General features: G+C 36.9%; 1 protein-coding gene across 2 annotated transcripts in view; it reads right to left on the bottom strand.

Annotated features, from left to right (window-relative positions):
* The window catches only part of KLHL1 (kelch like family member 1), a 206,694-nt gene that overhangs the window by 120,810 nt on the left and 69,759 nt on the right, over nt 1-16,125 (bottom strand). For both annotated transcript variants that reach the window (XM_040991032.1, XM_040991033.1), the window contains one exon: nt 5,044-5,180. In XM_040991032.1, the coding sequence (XP_040846966.1) occupies nt 5,044-5,180 (137 nt within the window). The remainder of the gene's footprint in view (nt 1-5,043; nt 5,181-16,125) is intronic.

Genomic DNA, 16,125 nt, shown 5'->3' with positions numbered 1-16,125 from the left:
GGCCCCTCTGTTTCTATCACTGTGCCTTTCAGATGGTTAAATCCTCACCTTGCACATACCAGAATCTGATATGGACACTGGTTCATGTCATGGCTGTTCCATTTCCCATTCAGCTTGTGGCCTGGGATTGGAATAGACAATCATCCAAAGTCTTGGGAACCTGCATCCGTGAGGCAGACATAAAAAAACACCACTGGCTCTTAGCTTTAGATCGTCTCAGTTCTGGCCCTTGTGACCACTTCAGGAGTGAACCAGTGGATGGAAGATCTTTCTGTCTGTTATCTCTGTAAATTTGTCTTTCCAATAAAAATAAACAAATTCTTAAGAATGAATGAATGAATAATTAAATCTATCTTTTGGGCAGCATGTGTATACTAAAAGAAGAAAACAAATTGTAATTATTTGTTATGTCATTTCTCAAACCTCTTTAAATGTAGAGCATCCATGTAATTAAGAATTCTTTGTACCCATGAAAAAATACAGAAGTGTAAATATTTGTTTTAGTCCATAGTGAAGCTTATTAAAATCCCTTAATTCCTTCTCATTTAATTTGATGCATTTTTTCCTCATTAATTGGTTAGATGAGGCAAAGAAAAACGTAAATATAATGGGTATTTTTCACATCTTATTAAGCAAAAAATTTTAATGAAATTCTTAAATTCCTAAAAGTTTCTTCTATAATCCCTGAAGTTTATTTCACTCAAAAATGCATTTCACTCAACCCAATTATTCTTTTCTTAATTTCCAAGTGTTAATCAAATTTATTAGTGACACATGCTTCTTTCTAATCTTATGACCTTTCCAGATATCATTGACATGTTTCTGTTGAAATCATTATAAAACACTCTGGCCCAACTCTTTTGAACATACTGGTTTCTCAGTTGAAATTTAACTACATATTCTTGACAGTTGGTTCATTCAAATCTTAAAATTTAAGAAAATATTCTGAAATTGCTTACCCTTTATGTGTATTTCCACTCATTGATTTTTCTCTCCCTTCTGGGATGTACTTGGTTTTTAATTTTTTTCAATTATTGGTCATTTGGTAGCTCAACCCTCATAGAAACAGATTGCCTGTATTCTTCCTTTTTTTTTTAAGATTGCAAACTTTTTATATTGCTTATAGCAAGAAATATGGTCCACAGTTTATATCATGAATGCAATTTTCTCCAGTAACACCACGTAAATTATTTGCTCATCCAGCATATTGTCATAGACTTACAGCCATAATTTGTCACTAAGGAGATAGGAATATTGTTGCAAGGGCTGGAGTGGTAAGGCAGCTGAAACACAGCTTTCTATTCTGTAGATCTCTTACAAAGAAGAACCAAATCTAGGTCATTACATTCAGCAGGAAGCTTAAACACCTTCTTGCTTTGTGCAGCAGGATGCTGAGTGTCTTTTGACCTAATTTTATGTGTAAGAAATGGAAGGCTGCTTGGCCATGGAGATTGAAAGTGATAGATTTATGCCTTTCTGTTGCTGAGAGGATCCTGGAAATATTATCTTTGTGATGTTTCCATTCTATAGAACAAGATTGTGATCATATTTGGTTTTGTCTCTTGACATTTTTTCTTTTAGCTCATGTAAATTGAAACTGAACAGAGTCCTAATATCTGCCTTAATTTTACCACTCTAGATACAATTTCTTCTCAGTCTGGGTCTCCAAGTCCCTCTTCATATAACATTCACTTTAGGAAACTTGGAATTCTAAATTTTATTTTCTTGTGAAGATGGAAGACCTTTTATAAAAGCCTCTTGCACAGACCAAGGTTTTGGCCAATATTTAAGATGCTACCTGGCATGCCTAAATCATGTATCAAAGGGCTAGCTTGGTTCTGACTTTGTTGCCAATCCAGATTGTTGTAATGCACATCTGGGGAGGAAACAAGAGATGACTCAAGTTTGTGAACACCTGTTGGATGTGAGAGACACATTTTGTCTTATGGGCCCTTGATTTCCGCATTGCAAAGCTCTTGATGTTTCAGGCATTTGTGGGGAGAACCAGCAGATGGAAAATCTTTGTCTTATTCTCTCTGTCTCTATCTGTCCCATATGGTCCAGTGTAAGTCCCAGCTGCTCCATTTCTGATCCAGCTGCTTGCTAACTTACCTGGGAAGGCAGTGGAAGATGACCCAAATCCATGGATTGGTGTTTCCCAAGTGGGAGACTGGCATGGAATTCCAGGCTCCTGGGTTCAGCCTGGACCAGCCCCACCTATTTCTGACATTTAGGCAATAAAATAGCAGATATTAGATCATTTTTCCCCATGTCCCTTCCTCCCTTAACTCTGCTTTTGACCCTGAATATAAAGCTGTGACAACTTTTCCTTTTCCTTTGGTAAAGTCAATTAGCATCCAAAACTTAAAAATTATCTCTTCCTTTGTTTCAGAGAGTACAGTTCAAACTCAGTTCTGACATCTTTTCCCCACCGTAGTAGCCTAAAATATAATTTTGCCTTTGTGTTTCATTCTGCCTTGTTCCATTCTTGCTTCATCAAAGTGCTATTTAAAAGTAATTGAGGTCAAGAAATATCTGTATCTTTACATCATCTGGTTGCTTTATGTTTGAGCACTCAGAATGTGTATTATGTCCAACACATCAACACACACTGCATAGAGGAATTAATTTACTTGGTATTTTATTGGTGTTAGAGAATCCCTCTCTATTTAAACCACATCCTCAAAAGCACATTTTCTCTAGTCCCAGTGTATCTTGGGTACAGTGGCTGATATTCATAACACCACTGTTTCAACTCCTGTTACTAAAAATACTGTAAAAATACAACTTTGTAAGCTGAGAGCCTGCTGCTGTTATAATCAAACTAGCTTGCTTTCTTCCCTGTTCTTGAATTAAAATGAAAAAATTGGGAGCTCAACAGGCTCATATTCCACCCTGACACACCAGCATCCCATTTGGGCACCAGCTCATGATCACACTGATCCATTTTTGATCTAGCTCTCTGCTTGTGCCTGAGAGAGCAGCAAAGGATAGTTCAGGTCCTTGGGCCCTTGCACCAATGTGGAAGACTCAGAGAAAAGCTCCTGTATCCTATCTTCTGATTAGCTCAGATCTACCCATTGTGGCCATCTGGGCAACGAACTAGCAGATGACAGACCTTCCCTGTCTCTTTCACATTCTCTCTGTAAATATTCCTTTATAATAGATAAATATATCTTTTTAAAACATTTCTTCAAAGTGAAAAAGTTAAGTAAAATGAATCAGATGCTGGATCTAAAATTTTTTTTTTTATCAAGCAACCATCCAACTGAATTTTTTTGCTCACAGTATTTTTTTTAATGATTTATCTATTTTTATTGGCAAGGCAGATCAGATTTATGGAGAGAAGGAGAGACAGACAGAAAAATCTTCCATCCAGTGGTTAACTCTCCAAATGGCTGCCATGGCCAGAGCTGAGCCAGTCTGAAGCCAGGATCCAGGACCTTTTTCTGGGTCTGCCACACAGGTGCAATGCCCCAAGGCTTTGGGCCATCCTCTACTGCTTTCCTAGGCTATAAGCAGGGATCTAGAAGTAAAGTAGAACATCTGGCACACAAACCTACATCCTACATATGGGATCTCAATGCTTGCAAGTTGAGAATTTATTTATTGAGCCATCGTGTTGGGTCCTACTCACAATATTTTGTTTCCCATCCTTTTGCCGATCTTGAAAATTTATTAAAATGTTATAAATGAATGTACATCATTATAATGTTCTGGGCAGTATGTTTTATACTTATAACTCCCTATCATTGTATTTAAAGATGTGTTTACTTATCTGAAAGTCATAGGTATATATAGAGAGGGCTGAGCCAGGCCAAAGCCAGGTTGAAACCAAGAACCTTGAGCTTCTCCCAGGTCTCCAATGTGGGTGGCAGGCGCCCACATTCTTGAGCGATCACCCACTGCCTTTGCCATGTCAGCAGGGGAAGCTTGACCAGATGGGGAACAGCTGGAGCAAGAATTAAAGCCCATGCAGTACACCAGTCATCATCGAAGGCAGTGGTACGATTGGCTGCACAACTATGCTGCCCGGTAACTCCCCATAACATTTGACATTTTGATTTTTTACTTCCTCATGTAGCCCTTTACTCCACCAGGACCGTGCATTTCTAGAGGACAAGAGCATAGCAGGTAACAGCAGTCTTCCAGAGAGCCACACTTACTCTTTGAATACTGAGCAATATTCAACAAAGGTTTGTGCGGTTAAAAGGATGACTTGAGTGCACTAAATTTTTACTGTTAGAAACTGTTAGATATATCTTGACAATAGGATGCTGGACTCTCTGGGACTGTCCATAAGTACAATGCCAGGATACACTTAAGTAGCAGAATAATAGACTTACAACTGCTTTTGAAGGACTATACTAATGTAATAATATAGGTGAAATCAGAGGGGGAGAAGATTTGAGAAAAGGGGACTCCCAGAGCCCATGGGACTGTATCAATACATACATATATACATGCATACACACATTTATACAGAATGTAGTACAAAGTCCAATAAGAAACATCAATGCAAGCTATTTGATTATCATTTCAAAGTTAGCCATTTTCATAACTCTAAATATCTTGATTGTCAAATGTTAAAATTAAAAAAATACAACACAGGGAATGTAAGTTTCTTTAACTTGTGACTTCAAAACGGAGACACATAAGACTATATTTACCTCCTAATTTCCTGAGCAAATATTGTCAGAGTGAAACTGCTTAAACCATTTATGTCTTCTCTGCTTGTATCACAAGCTCATTCCATCATGCGTCTATTTTATTTACTTGGATAAACATATTTAAATCCTTTGTGAAAGGGAGTTCTGTGTGTGTGTGTGTGTGTGTGTGTGTATCTGCACATGAGTTCTTTCCAGAGTGATAAACAGTTAATCTGAATTTTTTTCTCCACTAGACAGGGTTTACTTGAATACAAATATATACACTAGGGTTTTTTTTTTTTTTCATTTTGTTTTAAACGTTTCAAATTCTGTGTTTAAAGAAAGCTGAAATTCATAAGAAATTAGTAATTTGTTGTGATTTTTTTTACTGTACCTGTATATGCAAACTGGACTAGATCCCACAGGGCATTTGGGTCTATGCCTTCCATCTTGATCTCCTCTTGCTTAGCTTCACAAACATCACTTGTAAACATTGCCGCAAAATAGTCGGATACTGAACTCAGAACAAGCCTGAAAGAGTCACAGAGTCTACTTTAGTTCAAGAAGCATATAAGCACCAAGCGTCAGCCAGAATGCAATGCACAGGGGAAAAAAATAATTGTTTTACCAACCAATGCATTTACTTTTTTATTACCAACTAACTTTCAGCCACAGAGGGTTGTCCTGCATTTTTCCATCATTTTTTAAAAGATTTATTTATATTTATTGGAAAGTCAGATATACAGAGAAGAGGAGAGACAGAGAGGAAAATCTTCATCCAGAAGTGATTCACTCCACAAATGGCTGCAACGGCCAGGACTGAACCGATCTGAAGCCAGGAGCCTGGAGCTTCTCCCGGGTCTCCCATGTGGCTGCAGGATCCCAAGGCTTTGGGCTGTCTTCCATAGCTTTCCCAGGCCACAAGCAGGGAGCTGGATGGGAAATGCGGCCGCAGGGACAGGAACCAGAGCTCACATGGGATCCTGGCATATGCAAAGTGAAGACCTTAGCTGCTAGACTACCACGTCAGGCTCTCTCCTATCATTTTAATGGTTATCCTTTCAGCCAGGATTTATCCTTATGGATGAGAATCATTTATCCCATTTTTATAAACTTATAAATTTTTATTTGTGGGAGAAGTCTTTAGAATTATGGTGGCCCTTTTATGTATCTGGTACTTGAGTCCTGAAAGCATATTTCTGTTTCTGAAATATCATTTCCTTCTTACTTATTTTTATGCATCATAATATTTAAAGGAATTTATTAACATATCAGATTTTTAGGGTACCTCAGAGTTTCAGGGTACCTACAGGTATGTCAACAATTCAATGCAACTTTTAAATAAATTTTGAAATTTTTAAAACCACGAACTCTATTCTCCTGACTTTCTTTATATTGTAAATTTCAATTATATAGTAGACATTGAATCTTCCTCAAAAATGTAGACCCTAGGGGAGCATGGCTTTTAATTTTTCACGTTTTGTTCTTTTGTCTGTTTTGCTTGTTGTTGGTAAAACTACAGCTTTTTGATTACTTTAAACAGAAAAATGGTTTTACTAGTTTTGTGACTATTTCAAATTACTTCATATGAGCAAAAACACATCCTATTATTTGTAAATAGTAACCATTTTTGTTGTTTTCTTAACATAATTTTTGTTTTATTTTTTATCTGTTGAACTCCTCTTATTATAGTCAACAATTTTTTGACTATGATGGAAATTAAAATTTTAAGTCAATATATTAAACATTAAGTTAATAAGAAGCATATGATTCTGTTATTGAGTGCCTTTTGTTGCTTGAATGTAGTTAAATAATTCAACAGACTTTAACATCCTAAGTGGAAGTGTGAACACTAAAAAGAATAAGTAAAACATTTGGATGGACAATCTATTGTTTTTACAAAAAAAGGGGAAATGTGTACTGTTATGGTTATTTTTTTTATATTTCTTTTGGCTAGAGGCTCAGAAACTCCTTTACCTTCTATGGGGATAGAGGAAATGAGTGCATCTTTGAGATTCTATGAAGAATGACACCAACTGATTGAGAATGAAATAACACATATGAAAAGATAAAGAAGTTAAGAATACCATGACAATGAATTTCAACTGGAGTTTCCAATATAAGTTACTTGTTCTGACAATAAAAGAGAGAACTACAGCTTTTTTTTCTGTGTGTGCATTTATGCCCTATGTATATTATGCACATTAAGGGCTGGCTCATTTGAGAAAAATAATACAGGGCTGGCAAATGAAATATGCAATTGCTTCAATCTGATTGGTAAGTGTTGAATGAGTTAACTGTAATGATGATGTATTATTATTTTTTTTAAGATTTACCTATTTTTACTAGAGTGGCAGATCTACAGAGAGAAGGAGATGAAGAGAAAAGATCTTCTGTCTACTGCTTCATGCCACAAGTGGCCACAAGAGCCAGAACTAAACCTATTTGAAGCCGGGAGCCAGAAGCATCTTCTCAGCCTCTTATCTGGGTGCAGGATCTCAAGGATGTGGGACATCTTTTGCTGTTTTCCCAGGTAACAAACAGGAAACTGGATGGGAAAAGGAGCAGCTGGGACACAAACCAAACCAGTGTCCATATGGGATCCCTGCACTTGCAAGGGGTGGATTTAGCCAATTGAGCCATCACACCAGGTCCAATGATGTTTATATATTTAAGCAAAATAAAAGTAAACTTAGGATATGTATATATATATTGCCTTAAAATACTTTTTCATTAAAGGTAAATTCAGTAGAATGGGGTAGCTACAGGGTAGCTACTGTGGAACACAGATGGAAAATTCCTCTTCTTTAAAAAATAGATTGAGCTTATTTATTTGAATGGCAAAATTATAGAGACAGTGGGAGATACAGATCCTCCATCCACTGGTTCACTGCCCAAATGTCCACAGTGGCCAGGGTTGGGTCAGGTCAAGGCCAGGAGCCAGGAGATTTTTCAAGGTCTCCCATGTAGACGCAGGGCCCAAGCATCTGTGCCATCCTCTGTTGCCTTCCCAGGCTCCGTACCAAAGCGCTTGATAAGAAGTGGAGCAGCTGGGACTCCAACTCATACTCATAAAAGATGCCATTGTTGTAGGCAGTGGCTTAACTTGTCATACCTCAGTACCAGCCCAGCAATTCCTTAATAAGCAAAATCTAAAATTACGAGGTCACCCAGAATTCCATTCCTTGTTATACATTCCAAAGAAATAAAAATAAGTGTTCAAGTACAAATTTGTACACCCGTGTTCATAGTAGCATTATTCACAAAATAGGATATGCTTTTAAAATAAAATATATAATTGTATTAGAGCTAGAAAGAGAAGGAAAGACAGACAGAAAGATCTTCCATCCTCCATATCACTCCCAACATGTCCCAACAATAGCCAGAGCTGGGTCATCCAGAGCCAGAGGTCAGGCTCTTCCTCCAGGTCTTCAAAGTGAAGGCAAGATTCTAAGAACTTGGGTCATCTTCTTCTGTTTTCCCAGGCCATTAGCAGGGAGCTCAATCAAAGTTGGGGCAGCCAGGATTCAAATCAGTGCCCATGGGGCTACTGATGCCACAGACAATGGGCCAGTCTACTATGTCACGGTACCAACTCCTGAGTGATTTTTTTTTCTACTAACAATTCAGGGAAAACAAAGAAGGAAGGCAAGGCATCAGTATATGAAAATTGTCCTAGTTTTCCAGTCAAAAGTATTTTCTAAAAATTATCTTGGTGTATTATCTGCTATATATTTTATCTTCCACATCAAGTTAAAGGCATAAAAAAGATTTTACTTAAACCAAAACATTCTTTCTTTGAACTGGAAAACATTGCTTCAGTATATAACACACTCATTTAAAAAGTACCTTAAGGTATCCAAGTTTTGAAGTACTTAATAGTAAATGCCTAAGATAATGTGCAAAAATATATGTTAACTGGTCTTTTATGCATTCAATTGTTAGCTAAGTTAGTTAATAGCATATTAGTCCTATGTTCTTTAGTTAATAACATATCTACTCCATGATAGAACTATTAAGGTAGATATCAGGTTTTGAAATCATATCAATATGATAAGCCACTGTTAAATAATCATCATATTCAAAAACACTAAATATAGCTTTGCATGACATATGCTTTTGTAAACAAGAGAGGCCTCTATATTCCTACCAAGAAAAAAAAAAAGTATCCCTACATAAATTTAACAGGTTTGTAGCTACCCATAAATACTATGTGTTCAGCACTGCTACATCCCACAGAGCTAAATATTTTGTATCCTAAGTTACACAACTTTAAATCATTACATTAAATTTTAGCCATCAACAATGTGGTGCAAAATACTGCTAAGTCAGTAAAAGAAGTGCAGGGAAGTTTATCTTGCACTTAGATTTAGTGGCTCATAAGATTTGAATTAGATTTTTTTTAAAGAGGGGCTTAATTCATAAAGAAATTAACATCTTTATATGCACATATTTAACTTCTGTTAATTCAAGAGAGGCAGGGGCAAGGCGTGTAGGGATGCATGTGTATGAGTGTATGAATGCGGCCACTTTGGAATTATTCTCTTTTGAGGTTTGGACACATTTCTTTCCTCCCTAATCTATTAAACTTTTCTGAGTTCCACTTCAGTTTATTATGGTGTTTGACATTATTGACCTCCCACTACTCCTCTAACTCTGCTTTCTAGCTAAAGCACTGCAGGCTTTCTTATCTCAGCTTACCTCTAATTCAGTGATTTCTTCTCTGACTCCTGTGTCCTGACCCTCTCATTGCCGCAGGTTTTGTTCAGGCTTCTGACTCTCACCTCAACATTCACTGTTTCAGATTCATTTTTGAGCAATCCTGTAATCACTGTTGTGATGGTGGTTTTGTCATCTAATCTTGTATCTCAAAGGCCTTTAGAAACTGCTCATCAATATTCCGGCAGCATTTCACTGTGCTTAAAGACAGCCCAAAGTCTCCCTACTCAGACTTCCTTTCAGTTGCCCTTTCCTATTTCTTAGAGGTACACAGCCAACATTCCATAGCAAAACTTGTAAAATTATCACAATGATTCTGTTTCGTAGCTTATGCCAAATATAAGACAAAATCCATCTTTCTTATCCAATTGTAACTCCTCATTGCTCTTTTATCAGGAACACGCGTGCCCCCAGCGGCCGTGATGGTAACAGCCAACAGCAACAAAATGCTGCTGTTGAGAACATGGTACTTGCTCCATGAGCACCTGTTTGAATCCTTGGAAATTTATGAGCTCCTTTACCTTTTACTTTCTTCCCAAATCATCACAGACACACCCAGCTGCAACACTCCGAGTGATTCCAATGATAACAACCGACAGAATCGAGATATAAAACTCTGCCCCTCGATTCAGAATGAACCTAACACCGTAGCAAGTCGCGTTTCAGACACTCCTGAGAGATACAGATGCGACAAGCCTCTATCCTTCCTCTGCTTCCGATTTGTCTTAGCTGAAATCCAAGCTCACTCACTCTGTTCCCTGGGAACCCGAGTTAGGACAGCATTCTTCAAATATATATCTCAGTTCATCTTTTTACATTCTTCTAGCCCTTGTTTGATGTCTGGAATAATCAGAACAGTTTTTCAGTTCATTGACTAATTTTCTTCTGTGTCTATTCCAGAACGCTAGCGTTCTGAATTACAATAGTCCTTCTACTGTAGAAGTTAAGGCTTTACTCAGATAGTCTGGCTTTCAATTCTATTTCTGCCATTATCGACTGTGTAACATGAATGAATTGTCTTAATTTCCTCATCCTAGGTTCTTTAAAAAAAAGGGGGGAACATTAAAGGTTTCTTTTTCCTTCCATACAAAATGAGTTAGCATTCACAAAGGACTTCAATTAGGTCCTCAAACTTGATCAATATCAAGAGTACTAGCTAGTACCAAGAATACTATTACTATTACTTACATATATTGCTCCACTTCTCAAGAATCTACATTAACTTCTAACTGGGCCTGCTATTTCAAATTCAAACTTTCCTGCTTTCAAAGTCTATTATAATCACGCTTGCCCTATATTTTATAGCTTATTTTCCAATAATTCTAATACAGAACCTCTACTTTAACCCAGCTATTCTCTTTACAGTTTCTCAAATTCTATTTGTTTTTTTTTTTGGGGGGGGTGGGGTTCTATTTGTTTTAAAGGCACAGAGATAAGTGGGAGAGTGGAGAATCTTTTAACTGCTGGCTCACTCCCCAAATGGTTGCAGACGTCTGAGCTGAGGCAGAACAAAGCAAAAGTCAGGAACTTGTCTGCCACGTGGTGACGAAGCCCTATGCACGAGGGCCTGAGCTGTCTTCCCAGGCGTAGTAACAGTGAGCTGGATTAGAAGTGGAGTTCCAGTATGCTATGTGACATTGCAGGCAACATCTTAACGCACTGCAGCACAACACAGGCCCCTAAACGAATGATTTAGTTCTCTCTTTTACTATATTATACTTGCCAATACTTTTCCATTATTGACTTCAACTTTATTTCTCATAAAAACTTTCATAATACTCTGTCACATATTACTCATTTCCTTATTTAATTATGGCCCACACTTAGAATGAGAGCCATATATTTCAATATATAGTTAACTAAATATATTTTCTTAATTGCCATATGACCTATTTTTAACTTCTAAATTATATGGGAAATCCCATGAGGAAAACATCATGTTTTATAATCCTTTGCATCACCAACAGGGAATAAACCAATGCTAGTATATATTTTATAAATAGTTTATGAAATACAAAAAAGCATTCTTCCTATATGGCCGAAAATAAATACCAGATACAAGCAGGATATTAAAATGATAACCACAGTATGAATAAAATGAAACAAAACAATTTTTTGTTTTCCTAATCCTGATCTTTCTTTTTTTTTTAACTTACAGAATTATTGCAAATTATCAAGCTGAATGAATTTTAAGTGGGTCATGGATTTAATAAAATGAAAGAAATGGTATTATTTTCCTAGCAAAGATGATCTATGAAATAAAACCATTACAGTTCACCAACTCCTAAGTATTATTATCAGATTATTTAACAACAATGACAAAAATTAAGCTGTATTAGTGGTGGTCTAAATTCTACCAAATATTTCATTTTAATTATGGCTTTCAGCTTTGGTAGTTAATCTTACACTAACATAGTATAAGGAACACAGGGGTAATAAATATATTCTTTAAATACATTATCAAATATGTATAGAGAAGAAAAATATGATGGAGTATATTTTTAAATGCAAAATATTTTATTCTATAGATAGTGTTTTTCTTTCCCTGCCCCCAATATCATTTATCCTTCTCCATTTATTTTTCAACTAACTGTGAGTTTATTGGATATGTTCTTAGAAAGTTCATGTAAAATACATTTACATGCTTTTCTAAAAGAAATAGCATCACATTTGGGCCTAGTGCAGTAGCCTACGGGCTAAGCCCTCTCCTCATATGCACCAGGATCCCATATGGGGACTGGTTCTAATCCCAGAAGCCCTGCTTCCCATCCAGCTCCCTGCATGTGGTCTGGGAAAGCCCTGGAAGAGGCTCTGGACACCTGTCTTTGGATTGGCTCAGCTCTGGCCGTGGTAGCCACTTAGGGAGTGAATCATCAGATGAAAGATCTTCCTCTTTGTCCCTCCTCCTCTCTGTAAATATCTGCCTTTCCAATGAAAATAAAATAAATCTTTTCAGCTTGCAATGTGAGCCCTACTGACCAGAAATAAACTTTTGTAAGTTTATTTTGTATATCTTTCCACAATGCTTTTATGAGAATAAATGACTCAGACTATACTTTCAATTCAAGGTATTAGTAATATTAGATTTCTTCCTTATTTCAGTCTAATTAGTATACGTCACTGTTCCATTCTGTATTTGTTTTCATCTTACTTGAAGGCATTTAATAATTAAGAAAGTAGATGAAAAATCTTTTAATTTTCTCATTCTTGAAAAAAATCTCATTATTGATTTAATATCTAACTTTTTAAATTTGATGTTTATGATTATTGATAATTTACAATATTCAAATTCTTTATGCTTGGTATTCTGTGATTCACCTGCAAATATTTTGGTTTCCTGTTACTCACTTATGCTATATTATCTGTGAGAACTCTATGCTAAACACATGATTTATATAACAACCTAAAGCACAAACTCAGAATTTGATTATTTTGATGCAAAATACATACAGAGGCTTTATATTAAGTATTATTTGTCTTTTAGGTCCTATCCAGTTAATAAACTCAAGTATCTGCATAGACACTTTTCATAAAGTAAATTTATAGCTATGACCTAATTCAAAAGAAAACTCAATTTATCATATAACTCACACATTTATTAATTAATTTGTTTTCATTGGCAGATCTTCAGAGAGTAAAGACAGAGGGAAAGAGAGGAAAATCTTCAGTTCATTTGTTCACTCCCCAAGTGGCCACAACAGCCAGAGCTCAGCTCATCTGAAGCCAGGAGCTTCTTCTGGTGCTCCTGGGTGGGTGCAGAATCCCAAGGCTTTGGGACATCCTTTACTGCTAACCCATTCCACAAGCAGAAAGCTAATTGAGAAGTGCAGCAGCCAGGACATGACCCTCCCATATGGGATCCCAGAGGGGGCAAGGTGAGGATTTAGTCACTAGGCTGTTGTGCCAGGCCCTAACTCACACATTTTTACAAAGGATTTTATGGAGAGGTTTTTAAGTGACATAATTTTAAGTTGAGACTTTATTTTAAATTTTGAATAATGAGATAATTAATACCATAATTAAACATGAATTTTAGTATGTCCTTAACCTCCTGGCAATTCCTAAAAGAATATTAGATGATAATGTAAATTGTTTCTTTTTACCCTATCTGAAATTGATACGCTCATCTCATACTTTACAATATTATTGATTGCAATACCATTTATATTTTTCCAAATGATAGAAGTATTTCTTATACAATCTAAGAGGAAAATTTAAAAATCCATGACCTTATTTGCCAAAATAATTATCTGACTTTAACCAAGGGCTAATTCTACATTAAGCATGCTGTTACATTTACCTACAGTTATTCAAAGAAGTGTTTGTCTTCTTGAAATGCCAAAAAAGTATTTTTCACATAATCCTTAATATTTACTTAAATGGAAATGCTAAATATGAATACAGCTCTAAATAGTATACAATTTTAAATCATACCAATTTGAACAGCAAATTGGACAGTTATTAGGCTGAGAAAGTTCTAGTGTTCTGGATTCATGGAAAAACAAAGAAAACGCAAACTACAGTAACTGCACCAATCAGAACCAGCAACAAGCCTCCCTGCTATTGCTGTGTAATCAATCTACTTTGTCTTCTACGAATAACTTTCCCTTTGCGGGAACCTGAATTTTTGTGGTCTGGATTTGCCTCACTCAAGAATCACCATTTGTTCAAGTAACCTTCAAAAATAAGAAATTATTGCACCTAACTTTAACACCTACTAGCATGTAGACAATACCGAAAAGCAACCTGTATTTTTTTTCTTCTTTTTTTTTCCACCAGGATGAAAGATCATCTGTGAGAAATGATACCAAATTGTATATCACATAATCAACATTAAATAAATGGTTAAACAATAGTTACTTTCTTCTTATCATGCATAAATAGTTGAGAAAAATGAATTTTACATTTATATTAAAAATGTCAACATATTCAGAACAAGAAGCTGATGAAGAAGAAGGAAGGAAGGAAGGAAGGAAGGAAGGAAGGAAGGAAGGAAGGAAGGAAGGAAGGAAGAAAGAAAGAAAGGAAAAAGGAAAGAAAGAAAGAAAACTTCAATTTTGCATCCCTCAGAGTATTGTAAAATAATTTGTTTTTAAAATTTTATTTGAAGACAAAATCAGGGCCCAGCACATTAGTCTAGCAGCTCAAAATCCTCGCCTTGGGCCCAGCACAGTATGCTAGTAACTAAACTCTTCACCTTGAATGTGCCAGGATCCCATATGGAGACTGGTTCTAATCCTGGCAGCCCTGCTTCCCATCCAGCTCCCTGCTTGTGGCCTGGGAGAGCAATCGGTGATGGCTGAAGCCCTGTGTCCCTGCACACATGTGGGAGACCTGGAAGAGGTTCCGGGCTCCTAGCTTTGGATTGACTCAACTCCAGCCATTGTAGTACCTGGGGAGTAATCATGGGATAGAATATCTTCGTTTCTTCCTCTCTGTATACCTTACTTTGCAATATAAATATATAAATCTCTGAAAAATTAAATAAAAGAATTATAGAAATAGAGAGATTGAAAGCAGCAGAGCAAGAGAGCTCGTCCATGTTCTGGTGCACTCCCCAGCTCAGTGGCTGAACCTCAGTCCATCCAAAGTCTGGAGCCAGCAGTTTCTTCCAGTCTCTCACATAGGTGCAAAGGATCAAGGACATGAGCTATTTCTTTCTGCTTTCCCATGGCATAAACAGCGAGCTAGATTAGAAGTAGAGACACCGAGACAAGAACCAGTGCCCTAATGGGATTTCTGTCCTGAAGTCAGAAGCTTAGGCTAAGGTATATAGTGCCAGGTTAAATAAATAATTTCATTGTTTAATTTTAATATATATCTTCATTTTACTTGAAAGGCAGAAGGGAAATGAGAGTGAGACCAGGAGATGGAGGGGGTGTGGACCTTCCATCAACCAGTTCACTTCCAAATTGCTGGTGTTAATAGCCAGGAGCTAACTTCAGGCTTGCCATGAGTGGCAGGGAAGTCAGTACTTGAATAGTTATCTGCTGATTCTCAGGATGTACTCTAGTAGGAGGCTAAATCAAAAATGAGGAGCAAAGCTTAAACTTGGATACAGGATATGGTTGTTCCAAAAAGTGACTACTGTAACAGGTGCCTGCAGCAAATGATTAGATTAAAATAATAATAGATAATAATTAAATAATAGAAATAATTAGATTAAAATAATAATAATAATAATGATAAAAAGGACATTGACAATCTCAGCTGATTACATTCTGTCACTGCCATTGCTACTGCTCATAAGTAATGCTGATCTCGTCCTTATTGTACTTTCATTAGTGCCACATTGGACACAAGCTGGCATTTATTCCTACAGGAAGATGTTGGTCACTCCTTTTGACTGCCTGAGCATCACATTGATACGTTTGTTACATGTTTATAGGTAAATTTAATAGCAAAGGTAAGTACATATTTGTCTCAAAAATATATGTGCAAAGGGCCCGGCACAGTGGCACAGTGGTTAAGGTCCTTGCCTTGCACGCCCGGGATCCCATATGGGCGCCGGTTCTATCCCGGCAGCCCCGCTTCCCTTCCAGCTCCCTGCCTGTGGCCCGGGAAAGCAGTCAAGGACGGCCCAAAGCTTTGGGACCCTGCACCAGCGTGGGAGACCCAGAAGAGGATCCTGGCTTCGGACCGGCATAGCATCGGCCGTTGTGCTCACTTGGGGAGTAAATCATCGGACGGAAGATCTTCCTCTCTGTGGCTCCTCTCTGTATATCCGCCTTTCCAATAAAAAAAAATAATAAAAATA

The sequence above is a fragment of the Ochotona curzoniae genome, unplaced genomic scaffold, assembly GCF_017591425.1.
Source record: "Ochotona curzoniae isolate NIBS_2020 unplaced genomic scaffold, NIBS_Ocur_1.0 contig_64, whole genome shotgun sequence".
Taxonomy (NCBI): domain Eukaryota; kingdom Metazoa; phylum Chordata; class Mammalia; order Lagomorpha; family Ochotonidae; genus Ochotona; species Ochotona curzoniae.
This window is presented reverse-complemented; position numbering and strand designations above follow the sequence as displayed.